The sequence below is a fragment of the Oncorhynchus masou genome, chromosome 27 (assembly GCF_036934945.1).
Source record: "Oncorhynchus masou masou isolate Uvic2021 chromosome 27, UVic_Omas_1.1, whole genome shotgun sequence".
Classification (NCBI taxonomy): domain Eukaryota; kingdom Metazoa; phylum Chordata; class Actinopteri; order Salmoniformes; family Salmonidae; genus Oncorhynchus; species Oncorhynchus masou.
Window position 1 is genome coordinate 25,479,112 of NC_088238.1, and position 16,353 is coordinate 25,495,464.

Genomic DNA, 16,353 nt, shown 5'->3' on the forward strand with positions numbered 1-16,353 from the left:
TACCTCATCCCTTTTTCCAGAGAGGGAGCCAGACTCGTCTCTCTGCTGTTCCATAAGTGGCGTTCTGACACGTGAAACGTGTCAACACCTGAACAAGCAGCACAGACAGGGCCCAATGTGATGGGAGAGCTGCCATTCCTACTTTAACTTCAACACGCACTGACACCCACTCTGACTGTTGTGATTTGCTCCAGTCCACACCTCCCCACCCTCAGCCTCTCCTAACTCACAGTCCTGAATTATTCCTGATTACTATTGTGACTACTGGTGTGTCTGTGTGTGTGTGTGTGTGTGTGTCTGTGTGTCTGTGTGGGTTAATTTATATTATATATATATTATATATATATATATTATATATTATATATAAATATATATATATTATATATATATATTAATTTCTTTGGCCATTCCTTGCAGGAAGAGTCTGTACTCATGTGACATTGAAGTATAATAATTACCTCACCATCTGAAAGGCTGACATGGCTGGGACCTGAGTGTGCGTGTGTCAAAGTGTGTGTGTGTGTGTCAAAGTGTGTGTGTGTGTGTCAAAGTATGTGTGTGTGTGTGTCAAAGTGTGTGTGTGTGTGTGTGTTAAAGTGTGTGTGTGTCAAAGTGTGTGTGTGTGTGTGTGTGTGTCAAAGTGTGTGTGTGTGTGTCAAAGTGTGTGTCAAAGTGTGTCAAAGTGTGTGTGTGTGTGTCAAAGTGTGTGTGTGTGGTCTGTGAAGTGCAGCTTTTTAATGAGTCCCACTCTCCTTATTAAACTTGACGCTCTGCAGCACTCTGATCAGCCTGCATCAAGGACACGGGGCTCGACTGATCACGTCTGAAATCACCCCTCCTCTCCCCCTCCTCACCCACACTCGTCCCACCCCGACAAAGTGAGAATGAAATATCCTTGAAAGAAAAACTATGATTCAAAGGCGTTCTTCATCCAGCGTTTTTCTCACACAGAGAGAGGGAGAGAGAGGGAGAGAGAGAGAGAGAGAGCTAGCTGCTGGAGGGCACTAGAAAGTCAGTGTCCTAGATTAGCTCTCACACCCCCCCCCCCAGCCACACAGACTGTGTGTGTGTGTGAGACAGGCAGTCTGTGCTGTGCTGTGGGCGCTGGCGTGGGGAGACACCAGCCATTTAGACATCTGTCAGCCGCTGATGAAAGAGTTCAATTTAGTGGAAAATCTCAGACAACCTTGTCTGGCGGACAGGCTGACAGGCTTTAACTCACATTTGTATTTGTGTTTGTGTCAGACCTGTTTTCCAGTACTATTTCTGGTATTTCATTTCATACTCAAATGCACTCCCTTGCATCAAACCCAGGTATTTGAAAGTATTATTTAAAATAAGTATTTGAAAATACTTTCAAATACAATTTGGTCGATTCAAATAAAAAATATGTGATTTTATTACAAATACATCAGTCTCAACGTCAACAGTGAAGAGGCGACTCCGGGATGCTGGCCTTCTAGGCAGAGTTCCTCTGTCCAGTGTCTGTGTTCTTTTGCCAATCTTAATCTTTTATTTTTATTGGCCAGTCTGAGATATGGCTTTTTCTTTGCAACTCTGCCTAGAAGGCCAGCATCACGAAGTCGCCTCTTCACTGTTGAAGTTGAGACTGGTGTTTTTATGGGTACTATTTAATGAAGCTGCCAGTTGAGGACTTGTGAGGCATGTGTTTCTCAAACTAGACACTCTGATGTACTTGTCCTCTTGCTCATTTGGGCACCGGGGCCTCCCACTCCTCTTTCAATTCTGGTTAGAGCCAGTTTGCGCTGTCCTGTGAAGGGAGTAATACACAGCGTTGTACGAGACATTCAGTTTCTTGGCAATTTCTCACATGGAATAGCCTTCATTTCTCAGAACAAGAATAGACTGACAAGTTTTAGAAGACATTTCTAAGTGACCCCAAACTTTTGAACGGTAGTGTGTGTGTGTGTGTGTGCTTCTGGCTGTGCGTGTAATGTGACTACTTGTGTGTGTGTGTGTGTGTGGAGGTCCAGACTGCGGATGGCTGTGCAGCAGGGGAGGGTATTATGTTCTTAAATATCTGCAGAAGGAGCTGCGGGCATGTTTTCAGTCGATAGATGTTTTGGGGTCAGTTTAAAGCACAGCTCAGTGGTGACATTAGAGGCTCTGAGAGAAGCGGGCCCCCCCTAGCTACGTACCCTGACCAGCCATCTCCACCCTCATTTCTCCAACCCCCCCCACCCACAGTCCCCAGAGCTTCATTAGCTGTTCATTAGAAAGAAAACTCTTACTTTAATTTTTTGTTCCTCTAAAACAGAGTCCCCCCCGTCTCCTGTCACTCATCTAAAGCTACTTGGCAGATTTCGGGAAGGGAGGAGGCACAGTGTGTGTGTGTCTCTGTGTGTGTGTGTGGAATCACTTAGGCATACGTCCAGTCCCTGTGCAGACCTGTGCAGGTTTCAGTAAGATCTCCATTAACACATCATAGCACAAGCACCACACACACACACACACACACACACACACACACACACACACACACACACACACACACACACACACACACACACACACACACACACACACACACACACACCTCCATCCAGCACTTTTGCAGTCTGCTGCCAAAGCTGGAGGCTTAGAGAGGGAAGGGGGGATGTGGGGGATGTGGGGGGGGGTGGACAGGCAGGGAGTTGGCGGAGGAGAGAGGCTGCTTTTCTAAAGTGTGTCACTCCAATATGTGGCTGGGAGTCTAGGCCTTTCTTTTTGTGAATTCCGTGTTGGAGATGGGGGGAGTATAGGAGTACTATGCAGGGCGGTACAGAACATCCACGTTTACACTCACTACCACATTCTCTCCAGACTGTTCACACTCAACGCCCTACTCAAACATGGCAGCCATTCAACTGTTCCTGTGTGTGCCCTAAATCAATATGGCCGCCGTTCAGCTCTGCCAGCCGCTCTCGTCCAATATGGCCGCCGTCCAACTGCTGTGATTGGATCTCACCCTGTCAGGGCCTACAGTTTAGAGCGCAAGAATGAACGAGGGAGAGACAGAGAGCCAATATAAACATTGTTCTACTGCCTTTTACAAGAGAGGGAGAGACAGAGAGCTAACAAGCACGGATTGCTTTGTAGCTGAACTCATTTATTGCCTTGCCCTAAAGCGAACTGTGCTCTCCCTCTCTCCTTTCCTCATCACTCCATCCTCTCCTTAGCTCACCTCTCTGTCCATTGCTCTCTCTGTCCACCTCTCTACCTCCACTCAACGATAAAGCATTTATGGACTCTCTCTCCCACTACATCCCCCCCTCCCTCCTCCCAGAGGAAGGTCAGTCAGTACTTCATTAAAGTCAAATTCAAACATATCCTCTGTGCTGCATTGCCTTGGAGATCTCAGAGGAGGCCATTTTAAATGAGTTAATCATGACCTCCCAAAACCGCTCAAATGGATGTGATTATGGTGCTATTGATTCAGCCCTGTGTGTGTTCGTTTAGTGTGTTACCTGCCTGGGGAAAAGAGGGACAGAGGGAGGAGGAGTTGGCAGAGGAAATCAGGGAGGGCAGTAATTTCACATTCCCCTAATCTTCAAATGTTTAGAGCATGTGACGTATCATATCCACCCTCCGCCCTCATATCCGTCCTCATATCCACCCTCCGCCCTCATATCCACCCTTTGTCCTCATATCCACCCTCCGCCCTCATATCCGTCCTCATATCCACCCTCCGCCCTCATATACGTCCTCATATCCACCCTCCGCCCTCATATCCGTCCTCATATCCACCCTCCGCCCTCATATCCGTCCTCATATCCACCCTCCGCCCTCATATCCGCCCTCATATCAGTCCTCATATCCACCCTCCGCCCTCATATCCGTCCTCATATCCACCCTCCGCCCTCATATCCACCCTCATATCCACCCTTTGTCCTCATATCCACCCTCCGCCCTCATATCCGTCCTCATATCCACCCTCCGCCCTCATATCCGTCCTCATATCCACCCTCCGCCCTCATATCCGCCCTCATATCCGTCCTCATATCCACCCTCCGCCCTCATATCCGTCCTCATATCCACCCTCCGCCCTCATATCCGTCCTCATATCCACCCTCCGCCCTCATATCCGCCCTCATATCCGTCCTCATATCCACCCTCCGCCCTCATATCCGCCCTCATATCCACCCTCCGCCCTCATATCCGTCCTCATATCCACCCTCCGCCCTCATATCCGTCCTCATATCCACCCTCTCTAACCCAATAGGTCCATCGACTAACCAACAGAGGAAATACAGTGTACAGACTTCCCTTCCCTCTTATCAAAAGGCTTCCAGAGCCTCAGAACAGCCAAGGCTGCAGCCTGCCAACACCCCAAGCAGGAGTAACCGTGGCCCAGGGGCCTGTTAAACCCAGAGGAGCAGCTAGAGACTTCCAGAACCTGGGAGGGGAGCCGAGACAAGATCCTATTACTCTTCTATCACTCCACTGTGTTTAATATACACACAGGGACAGAGGACAGCAGCAGGAGTCTGGTAGAGGAAAGGCCCCTACAGCACACACACACACAGAAATATATTCACACGCAGAATATATAATGTAGTCAGACACAAATTACACAAATAAGTATCTAAATGCAGTTAGTGACCGAGTAAAGGCCTACACACACACACACACACAATACAGACAGCCACAGTGTGTGACGTGACAGTAATGGGAGATGTCGCCTGGTAATCACTGACACTGCGTGACAGCAGGGCAGCGTGGGCCGTGAACACACACTCACCCCTGTTAAGGTCTTTATGTTATGCAGTGCGTTCTGGGCTTCAAGGGCAGCTTTCCGTGTGTAAAACGTGACAAAACAGCACCCTGGGAGAAGAGAGGGGGAGAGAGATGAACATGATAAGCAACCAAAAAAGTGTTCTTAATTTATTCATACAGTTTTACGTCATCTGTCAAAAGTAGGCTCAAGGAGAAACCAGCTTAGCATTTAAATGAAGAAAACATTCACGAGTTAGAAACAATTCAGTATTAATGACTTGTGTAACAGTACTTCAGAATGACAGAGACACATCAAAGAGAGAGAAGGGGAGAGAGATGGAGGCCAGGAGCCAGTCAGAGAAAGAGAGAGAGGGAAAGAGAAAGAGAGAAATGAGACAGAGAGAGAGCGAAAGAGAAAGGAGAGAGAGAAAGAGAGAGAGAGAGAGAGAGAGAGAGAGAAATGAGACAGAGAGAGAAGGAAAGGTCTAGTCATTATACGGTAGATTAAATAGTCATCTCCAGTGTAGGTAGCAGACAGTCCAGCTGTAGACCATTAAGCCACAGTCAGCAGTATAAGGAGCAGAGGAACTGCTGAGTCATGTAGAATCACTGCTTTTCATACATTTACAGTTTTCAATTCCTCATTTTTGGAGATGTGTGTGAATGACTAGTCCTGCTGTCCATCCATCTCACTTCCGTTATGTTGCACAGGTACCATGTATTTTTAACCCTACACCCTCAGAGAGGAATTGGTAGTATGCATTGGAGCTTGCCTTGCAGAGCGGTTGATGATTGCATTCCATGGGAAAAGGTGGCTTTAAAATTACCAGCATTTTCATATGGTGTTGTCTGTGTTTGGGATGGTTAAGGTCTTGGCCTAGCATGAAGGGAGTGCACTGGGATGTCCATAGAGTATGGATTGTGTATGGGCAGGTTTGAGCTTAGTGTAACAGTAGTAGTCTGTATCACAATTCCCATAGTGTATAGCCTGTGTATGGGAGGGGTTAGCCTAGCATTCGCTGTGTGCTGTGATGCCCATGGTGTGGGGCTTGTGTATGGGAGGGGTTAGCCTAGCATTAGCTGTGTGTTGTGATGCCCATGGTGTGGCCTGTGTATGGGAGGGGTTAGCCTAGCATTAGCTGTGTGCTGTGATGCCCATGGTGTGGGGACTGTGTATGGGAGGGGTTAGCCTAGCATTAGCTGTGTGTTGTGATGCCCATGGTGTGTGGCCTGTGTATGGGAGGGGATAGCCTAGCATTAGCTGTGTGCTGTGATGCCCATGGTGTGGGGACTGTGTATGGGAGGGGTTAGCCTAGCATTAGCTGTGTGTTGTGATGGGTAGGGCCTGTGTATGGGATAGTAAGTGTAGCATGGTGTGGGATGCTCATAGGGTAGGGCCTGTGTATGGGAGGGTTAGCCTAGCATTAGCTGTGTATGGGATTGTGATGCCCATGGTGTGGGGCCTGTGTATGGGAGGGGTTAGCCTAGCATTAGCTGTGTGGGATGTGATGCCCATGTGTGGGGCCTGTGTATGGGATATATATGTATTTGGTGTGTAGCCTAGCATAGTGTCATCATAGTGTGTTGTGGATGGTGTGGCCTGTGTATGGGAGGGTGTGTATTGTGCCTAGCATTAGTGTTGTAGTGTGGTGATGCCCATGGTGGGCCTGGGGATGGTGTGTAGCAGTAGTGGGAGTGTATTATCTAGGGTAGGGCCATTAGTGTGTGTGTGATGCCTCATAGGTGTGGGGACTTGTATGGGAGGGTTAGTAGCATTAGCTGTGTGTGGTGTGTATTGTGATTCTCCATGGGTGGGCCTGTGTATGGGAGGGGATAGCCTAGGGGTGCAGTAGTGATGCCCATGGTGTGGGATGGTATGTGTATGGTGTGTAGTGTTAGCCTAGCATTAGTGTAGCTGTGTGTTGTGATGCCCATGGTGGGCCTGGGGCCTGAGTATGGGAGGGGTTAGCCTAGCATTAGCTGTGTGTTGTGATTCTCATAGCCTGTGTATGGTGTGGGGCCTAGTGGTATGGATTCTCAGGGTAGGGCTTTGAATGGTAAGTGTATTAGTGATTCACTGTTGTCATTCCCATAGTGTAGAGGCTGTATGGAAGGGTTAGCCCAGAGTCTGGAAATATGGGATGTATTGTGGTTCCTAAAGCACACAGCCTATTTAGCTCTTATAGTGTCATCATAGGTATGGCCTGGGGGATGGTAAGTGTTAGTGGTGTGTATTGTGATTCCCTAGCATTAGTGTTGTATCAGCGTTGCTTAGCCTAGAATTAGTGTCTTAGTCTAGCATAGGCCTATTGTGATCTCCATAGTGTAGGGCCTGTGTATGGGATGGTAAGTGTAGCAGTAGTGGTGTGTATTGTGATTCTCATAGGGTAGGGCCTGTGTATGGGATGGTAAGTGTAGCAGTAGTGGTGTGTATTGTGATTCTCATAGTGTAGGGCCTGTGTATGGGATGGTAAGTGTAGCAGTAGTGGTGTGTATTGTGATTCTCATAGGGTAGGGCCTGTGTATGGGATGGTAAGTGTAGCAGTAGTGGTGTGTATTGTGATTCTCATAGGGTAGGGCCTGTGTATGGGATGGTAAGTGTAGCAGTAGTGGTGTGTAATGTGATTCTCTCATAGGGTAGGGCCTGTGTATGGGATGGTAAGTGTAGCAGTAGTGGTGTGTATTGTGATTCTCATAGGGTAGGGCCTGTGTATGGGATGGTAAGTGTAGCAGTAGTGGTGTGTATTGTGATTCTCATAGGGTAGGGCCTGTGTATGGGATGGTAAGTGTAGCAGTAGTGGTGTGTATTGTGATTCTCATAGGGTAGGGCCTGTGTATGGGATGGTAAGTGTAGCAGTAGTGGTGTGTAATTGTGATTCTCATAGGGTAGGGCCTGTGTATGGGATGGTAAGTGTAGCAGTAGTGGTGTGTATTGTGATTCTCATAGGGTAGGGCCTGTGTATGGGATGGTAAGTGTAGCAGTAGTGGTGTGTATTGTGATTCTCATAGGGTAGGGCCTGTGAGGGCTAGCGATGTGGTTGACTGTCCCTGTTGGTGTGCTGTCAGGAAGAGGATCAAAAAGCAGAGCATAGTTCTCACACACTAAGGCTGCGTTTAGACAAGCAGACCCATTTTTTGTGTCTCATCAGGTCTCTTCACATCAGATCTTTTTCCATATCAGGTCTTTTTCAGAGCGTATGTGATTGGTCAAAAGAACAATTAGTGAAAAAAATGCATTCATCTGGTGAGATGAATCTAGCTAGCTAAATCAGCCATCAGCTAGGCCATCAGAAGCTATATAAAGGCATATGCCATTCAACTGTATTTAGGACAACGTTGAAGTAACAGTGGAATCAAGCAATCCCATTTTGCCTTAATGGGTGGGACTGTTTTTACAAAAACTTCTGCCTACTTGAAGGCCAGCAGGTGTTAACAAAGAGGATGTCGTTGCTAATGTGTTAGCTTCTCTCTTTTCAAGAATAATGATCATCATCTGCTGAGGGAAACTGTGTTTTTTTTATTACAGCGTGTTTGTGGTGTTAGCCATCTCTTTGAAAAGAACTTGTGTGTGTAAAACATTGTTGCATTTAAAGTGGAACTGACAGCATTTTAGCAACATGACATTTACACCCCCAGGAAGAATATGACACATTTTAAAACATTTTCTGACAAGTGACCACTAGATATGGTCATATTCATAGATTCTTAGAATGTTTGGTTATTACGTACAGTAAGGCATTTGTGAAAAGTCTATTGTAATATAGAGTGGGAAAGCGGCCGTGCATTTGGACAATTAATAGACACTGGAGTAAACAAAACCTAATAAAAGCATCTGTCTTGTCCAGGACCGGAGTCTACACAGAACGGTGCACTATAGCCAATCAGAGCTTTACAGTAGGCCTTTATACAAACAAGCCATTTAGTCACGCAAACCTGCCATCATTCATTTTAGCATACTGGACTGTGTATATTTTGACTGATATTATGATTTTCTGTTCAGTTTCATATCTGCAAAGTAGTTACAACGCTGTCAGTTCCACTTTACACTTTAGGTCACCGGTTACTTGGTGTGCTAAACGTGAAATGTTGTTGTTTTTTTTGCAATGGGAAGTAATAGTCAACTGGGAAATGCTGAATGTTTTGTTTTTGTTTTCTTATGAATGGGACCTACTGGTTTATGGACTGCTTCTCCTTTTACAGCATGCTGTGTGTGACTGCTGTCTTTCCATCGGCCCTATGCAGTGGTATAGTGGTTTCTGGAGAAGTGGGTATATTAATATTTTACCAAAAGGTTCTTAAACGGCCTGCCCAGCAAAGGAAAGGAACGCTGTTTTCCTCTGTTTTCATGAGTTTTCACAGATTTTCACTATCAAAATATAAAAAATGTAAATATAAATAAAATAGAAAAATGTGATGGGTTAAGTCCACAACAATGCTTAAACCACATCAATCTGATTGGGCGGGCCTGTCAGGGCCTGACTCCCCAGTGGGTGTACCTCTGTCCACCCAGGCCCATCCATGTCTACACCCCTGATGCAAAAAGCACGTTGAAAATTGTGCATCACAAATAGCCTACTAACCAACACGTCGGACTTAACTTTTTAAATACCTGGTTTGCATACCCATTGTTGGCTTAGTTACCATATACTGATAGATATCATAAATTGAAATGTCTTTCCAACCCTACGCGCTACCGATGTGATTCTTCTGTGAGCTGCTCCATGCCAAAACACGTTGAGAAATGCACACGTCCTGCCTGCACATGATATTCCGCAGAAACGAGGTTATGTGCTCGGCACACGAGGCTACTTTATGCATGATTGCTCTATTGTACTGTATAATTGATAAGTCGTATACCTCCACTACGCTACTTTTATACGTATCAGTAGGGATTAAGAAGTGAGTATACGCAACGTCCACCGAAAAATATGTGAGTGTACAGCTTATACCCGTGTACAGCCTCCCTGAGACCACTGGCCCTTTGTGTTTTACTAAAAGTGCACCCTCCTACATGAGTGACCTGGTATTATGGTTCATCTCCTTTCAGAATCACCAACCTGTCACACACTGAAGACCTATAGGTTCACCACTGTACTAACCTGTCACACTGAAGACCTATAGGTTCACCACTGTACTAACCTGTCACACACTGAAGCCCTATAGGTTCACCACTGTACTAACCTGTCACACTGAAGGCCTATAGGTTCACCACTGTACTAACCTGTCACACACTGAAGACCTATAGGTTCACCACTGTACTAACCTGTCACACACTGAAGACCTATAGGTTCACCACTGTACTAACCTGTCACACACTGAAGACCTATCAACCTGTCACACACTGAAGACCTATAGGTTCACCACTGTACTAACCTGTCACACTGAAGACCTATAGGTTCACCACTGTACTAACCTGTCACACACTGAAGACCTATAGGTTCACCACTGTACTAACCTGTCACACTGAAGACCTATAGGTTCACCACTGTACTAACCTGTCACACTGAAGACCTATAGGTTCACCACTGTACTAACCTGTCACACTGAAGACCTATAGGTTCACCACTGTACTAACCTGTCACACTGAAGACCTATAGGTTCACCACTGTACTAACCTGTCACACACTGAAGACCTATAGGTTCACCACTGTACTAACCTGTCACACACTGAAGACCTATAGGTTCACCACTGTACTAACCTGTCACACACTGAAGACCTATAGGTTCACCACTGTACTAACCTGTCACACACTGAAGACCTATAGGTTCACCACTGTACTAACCTGTCACACACTGAAGACCTATAGGTTCACCACTGTACTAACCTGTCACACACTGAAGACCTATAGGTTCACCACTGTACTAACCTGTCACACACTGAAGACCTATAGGTTCACCACTGTACTAACCTGTCACACACTGAAGACCTATAGGTTCACCACTGTACTAACCTGTCACACTGAAGACCTATAGGTTCACCACTGTACTAACCTGACACACTGAAGACCTTTAGGTTCACCACTGTACTAACCTGTCACACACTGAAGACCTATAGGTTCACCACTGTACTAACCTGTCACACTGAAGACCTATAGGTTCACCACTGTACTAACCTGTCACACACTGAAGACCTATAGGTTCACCACTGTACTAACCTGTCACACACTGAAGACCTATAGGTTCACCACTGTACTAACCTGTCACACACTGAAGACCTATAGGTTCACCACTGTACTAACCTGTCACACACTGAAGACCTATAGGTTCACCACTGTACTAACCTGTCACACACTGAAGACCTATAGGTTCACCACTGTACTAACCTGTCACACACTGAAGACCTATAGGTTCACCACTGTACTAACCTGTCACACTGAAGACCTATAGGTTCACCACTGTACTAACCTGTCACACACTGAAGACCTATAGGTTCACCACTGTACTAACCTGTCACACACTGAAGACCTATAGGTTCACCACTGTACTAACCTGTCACACACTGAAGACCTATAGGTTCACCACTGTACTAACCTGTCACACACTGAAGACCTATAGGTTCACCACTGTACTAACCTGTCACACACTGAAGACCTATAGGTTCACCACTGTACTAACCTGTCACACACTGAAGACCTATAGGTTCACCACTGTACTAACCTGTCACACACTGAAGACCTATAGGTTCACCACTGTACTAACCTGTCACACTGAAGACCTATAGGTTCACCACTGTACTAACCTGTCACACACTGAAGACCTATAGGTTCACCACTGTACTAACCTGTCACACACTGAAGACCTATAGGTTCACCACTGTACTAACCTGTCACACACTGAAGACCTATAGGTTCACCACTGTACTAACCTGTCACACACTGAAGACCTATAGGTTCACCACTGTACTAACCTGTCACACACTGAAGACCTATAGGTTCACCACTGTACTAACCTGTCACACACTGAAGACCTATAGGTTCACCACTGTACTAACCTGTCACACACTGAAGACCTATAGGTTCACCACTGTACTAACCTGTCACACACTGAAGACCTATAGGTTCACTGTACTAACCTGTCACACAAGACTGAAGTACTAACCTGACACACTGAAGGTTCACCACTGTACTAACCTGTCACACTGAAGACCTATAGGTTCACCACTGTACTAACCTGTCACACACTGAAGACCTATAGGTTCACCACTGTACTAACCTGTCACACACTGAAGACCTATAGGTTCACCACTGTACTAACCTGTCACACTGAAGACCTATAGGTTCACCACTGTACTAACCTGTCACACACTGAAGACCTATAGGTTCACCACTGTACTAACCTGTCACACACTGAAGACCTATAGGTTCACCACTGTACTAACCTGTCACACACTGAAGACCTATAGGTTCACCACTGTACTAACCTGTCACACACTGAAGACCTATAGGTTCACCACTGTACTAACCTGTCACACTGAAGACCTATAGGTTCACCACTGTACTAACCTGTCACACACTGAAGACCTATAGGTTCACCACTGTACTAACCTGTCACACACTGAAGACCTATAGGTTCACCACTGTACTAACCTGTCACACACTGAAGACCTATAGGTTCACCACTGTACTAACCTGTCACACACTGAAGACCTATAGGTTCACCACTGTACTAACCTGTCACACACTGAAGACCTATAGGTTCACCACTGTACTAACCTGTCACACTGAAGACCTATAGGTTCACCACTGTACTAACCTGTCACACACTGAAGACCTATAGGTTCACCACTGTACTAACCTGTCACACACTGAAGACCTATAGGTTCACCACTGTACTAACCTGTCACACACTGAAGACCTATAGGTTCACCACTGTACTAACCTGACACACTGAAGACCTATAGGTTCACCACTGTACTAACCTGTCACACTGAAGACCTATAGGTTCACCACTGTACTAACCTGTCTATAATAGATAAGATGGCTGTTAAGACTAACCTGTCACTGTATTAATGTATTAAGAAACTGAGTGGTTCATATAACCTTTGGCCTGGTGAAGCGGTTTTCACGTTCTGACTGAATGGAAGCTGATAATTAGGAGTTTTTGACTCCACTGGTCTCTGGGAAAAAGTATGAGTCCTCACTGTCACGAGACAGATTCAAGACCGAGTACAAATGTTTCCTGACACAGAAACAAGACTGAAGACACTCAACTATGTGAGTTCACTGAGTGTACTGAAGAATAGGTTCTACCTCTCTCTCAACATTTATATGAAGGCCAACAAGGCATAAAACACACCACACACACTACACTAGAGATACACACACATGCAGGCATGCACAAAACACACAGAGGAGAAAGAAAATATACACACACACAAAACGCAGAGAGAGGGGAGGGGGGAGTAGAGAGCAGCCAGTGAGAGGAATAGAGATTAGGAGAGAGAGGGGAGGGGGGAGTAGAGAGCAGCCAGTGAGAGGAATAGAGATTAGGAGAGAGAGGGGAGGGGGGAGTAGAGAGCAGCCAGTGAGAGGAATAGAGATTAGGAGAGAGAAGGTGTTCATAAATGCTTTATATCTACTGAAGGAGCCTTTTGACTGCACAACAAACCTGTGCCCTTCTCATACTGTCAATAACAACATCCACAAGTCCACACCATCACATTAGACAGAGAGAGGTGGGTAGAGAGAGGTGGGTAGAGAGAGATGGGTAGAGAGAGATGGGTAGAGAGAGGTGGGTAGAGAGAAATGGTTAGAGAGGTGGGTAGAGAGAGATAGGTAGAGAGAGGTGGGTAGAGAGGTGGGTGGAGGGGGGGGTAGAGAGAGATGGGTAGAGAGAGATGGGTAGAGAGAGGTGGGTAGAGAGAGGTGGGTAGAGAGACCTAGAGAGATGGGTAGAGAGAGGTGGGTAGAGGGGGGTGGAGACCTTTAGGTAGAGAGGTGGGTAGAGAGGTGGGTAGAGAGAGGTGGGTAGAGAGAGGTGGGTTGAGGGGGGGGAGAGGGGGTAGAGAGTAGAGGTTCACCAGAGAGGTGGTAGAGAGGGGGGTTGAGAGGGGGTGGTAGAGAGAGGTGGGTAGAGAGAGGGGGGGTTGAGAGATGGGTGGAGGGGGGGTAGAGAGGGGGGGTAGAGAGAGGTGGGTAGAGAGAGGCGGGTTGAGAGGTGGGTGGAGTGGGTGGTAGAGAGAGGGTAGAGGAAAAATAAAAGGGATGAGAGAGAAGACAGGGATGAAGACGGATGGATGGAGAGGGGTAAGAGAAGAGAGGACTGGCATGAAGGGAGGGGTGAAAAAGAGCAGAACGATTTCGTCAGATTGCCGATTGAGTGCAGCCGACGAGGAACAGAATGTTAGCATGGTTTATTAACAGAGAGAGACAGAGGGAGAGAGAGAGAGAGACAGAGAGAGAGAGACAGAGAGACAAAGGGAGAGAGGGAGAGACATAGAGAGAGAGAGAGAGAGAGAGAGAGAGAGAGAGAGAGAGAGAGAGAGAGAGAGAGAGAGAGAGAGAGAGAGATGAAAAGCACTCTTCTGGTTGTGCAGAGCTAGATGGAGGAGATGAATGGGAGGGAGGGGGGTTATAGACCACTCTACACCAGGTCCCTGCACTCTTCACTGGACCCCAGCACCCATGAAGAACCCCTTGACCCCAGGGCTCCACTCAGCCTCTGACCCACATTAATTAACTGTGCTGCTGCAATTACTGACCACACCACCCTCTGGTTAGAGTGACTACACGGGAGAACACTATACTCTGTGTGTGTGTGTGTGTGTGTGTGTGTGTGTGTGTGTGTGTGTGTGTGTGTGTGTGTGTGTGTGTGTGTGTGAGAGAGAGGTGTGAGAGACGGAGAGACAGAAATAGAGCATGTGAGACCGGGGGTTGGGAGGTGTCATAGTGGCCTGTGTTGAAGAGAGGAGAGGGGGGTGGAGGTGTAGTGGCCTGTGTTGAACAGAGTTAGAGACCGGGGTTGGGAGGTACAACCATAGTGGCCTGTGAAGAGAGTGAGAGACATAGGTACAATCAACCATAGTGGCCTGTGTTGAAGAGAGTGAGAGACGGGGTTGGGAGGGTACAATCAACCATAGTGGCCTGTGTTGAAGAGAGTGGGTAGAGACAGGGGTGTAGTGGCCTGTGTTGAAGAGAGTGAGAGACGGGGGTTGGGAGGTACAATCCCATAGTGGCCTGTGTTGAAGAGAGTGAGAGACGGGGGGTTGGGAGGTACAATCAACCATAGTGGCCTGTGTTGAAGAGAGTGAGAGAGAGGGGTTGGGAGGTACAATCAACCATAGTGGCCTGTGTTGAAGAGAGTGAGAGACGGGGGTTGGGAGGGGTTGGGAACCATAGTGGCCTGTGTTGAAGAGAGTGAGAGACAGGTACAATCAACCATAGTGGCCTGTGTTGAAGAGAGTGAGAGACGGGGGTTGGGAGGGGTACAATAATAGTGGCCTGTGTTGAAGAGAGTGAGAGACGGGGTTGGGAGGTACAACCATAGGGCCTGTGTTGAGAGAGTGAGACGGGGTTGGGAGGTACAATCAACATAGTGGCCTGTGTTGAAGAGAGTGAGAGACGGGGGTTGGGAGGTACAACCAGTGGCCTGTGTTGAAGAGAGTGAGAGACGGGGGTTGGGAGGTACAATCAACCATAGTGGCCTGTGTTGAAGAGAGTGAGAGACGGGGGTTGGGAGGTACAACCATAGTGGCCTGTGTTGAAGAGAGTGAGAGACGGGGGTTGGGAGGTACAATCAACCATAGTGGCCTGTGTTGAAGAGAGTGAGAGACGGGGTTGGGAGGTACAACCATCAACCATAGTGGCCTGTGTTGAAGAGAGTGAGAGACGGGGGTTGGGAGGTACAATCAACCATAGTGGCCTGTGTTGAAGAGAGTGAGAGACGGGGGTTGGGAGGTACAATCAACCATAGTGGCCTGTGTTGAAGAGAGTGAGAGACGGGGGTTGGGAGGTACAACCATAGTGGCCTGTGTTGAAGAGAGTGAGAGACGGGGGTTGGGAGGTACAATCAACCATAGTGGCCTGTGTTGAAGAGAGTGAGAGACGGGGGTTGGGAGGTACAATCAACCATAGTGGCCTGTGTTGAAGAGAGTTAGAGACGGGGTTGGGAGGTACAATCATCCATAGTGGCCTGTGTTGAAGAGAGTGAGAGACGGGGGTTGGGAGGTACATTCAGCCATAGTGGCCTGTGTTGAAGAGAGTTAGAGACGGGGGTTGGGAGGTACAACCAACCATAGTGGCCTGTGTTGAAGAGAGTGAGAGAACCATAGTGGCCTGGGGGTTGGGAGGTACAATCAACCATAGTGGCCTGTGTTGAAGAGAGTGAGAGACGGGGTTGGGAGGTACAATCAACCATAGTGGCCTGTGTTGAAGAGAGTGAGAGACGGGGGTTGGGAGGTACAATCAACCATAGTGGCCTGTGTTGAAGAGAGTGAGAGACGGGGGTTGGGAGGTACAATCAACCATAGTGGCCTGTGTTGAAGAGAGTGAGAGACGGGGGTTGGGAGGTACAATAAGCCATAGTGGCCTGTGTTGAAGAGAGTGAGAGACGGGGTTGGGAGGTACATTCAACCATAGTGGCCTGTGTTGAAGAGAGTGAGAGACGGGGGTTGGGAGGTACAATCAACCATAGTGGCCT

The 16,353-nt window shown here is 47.4% G+C and overlaps 1 protein-coding gene across 21 annotated transcripts in view; it reads right to left on the minus strand.

The window, feature by feature from the left end:
* The window catches only part of LOC135515894 (CUGBP Elav-like family member 2), a 220,646-nt gene that overhangs the window by 61,883 nt on the left and 142,410 nt on the right, over window positions 1–16,353 (minus strand). For all 21 annotated transcript variants that reach the window (XM_064939730.1, XM_064939745.1, XM_064939727.1 and 18 more), the window contains one exon: window positions 4,742–4,824. In XM_064939730.1, coding sequence (XP_064795802.1) covers window positions 4,742–4,824 — 83 coding nt within the window. The remainder of the gene's footprint in view (window positions 1–4,741; window positions 4,825–16,353) is intronic.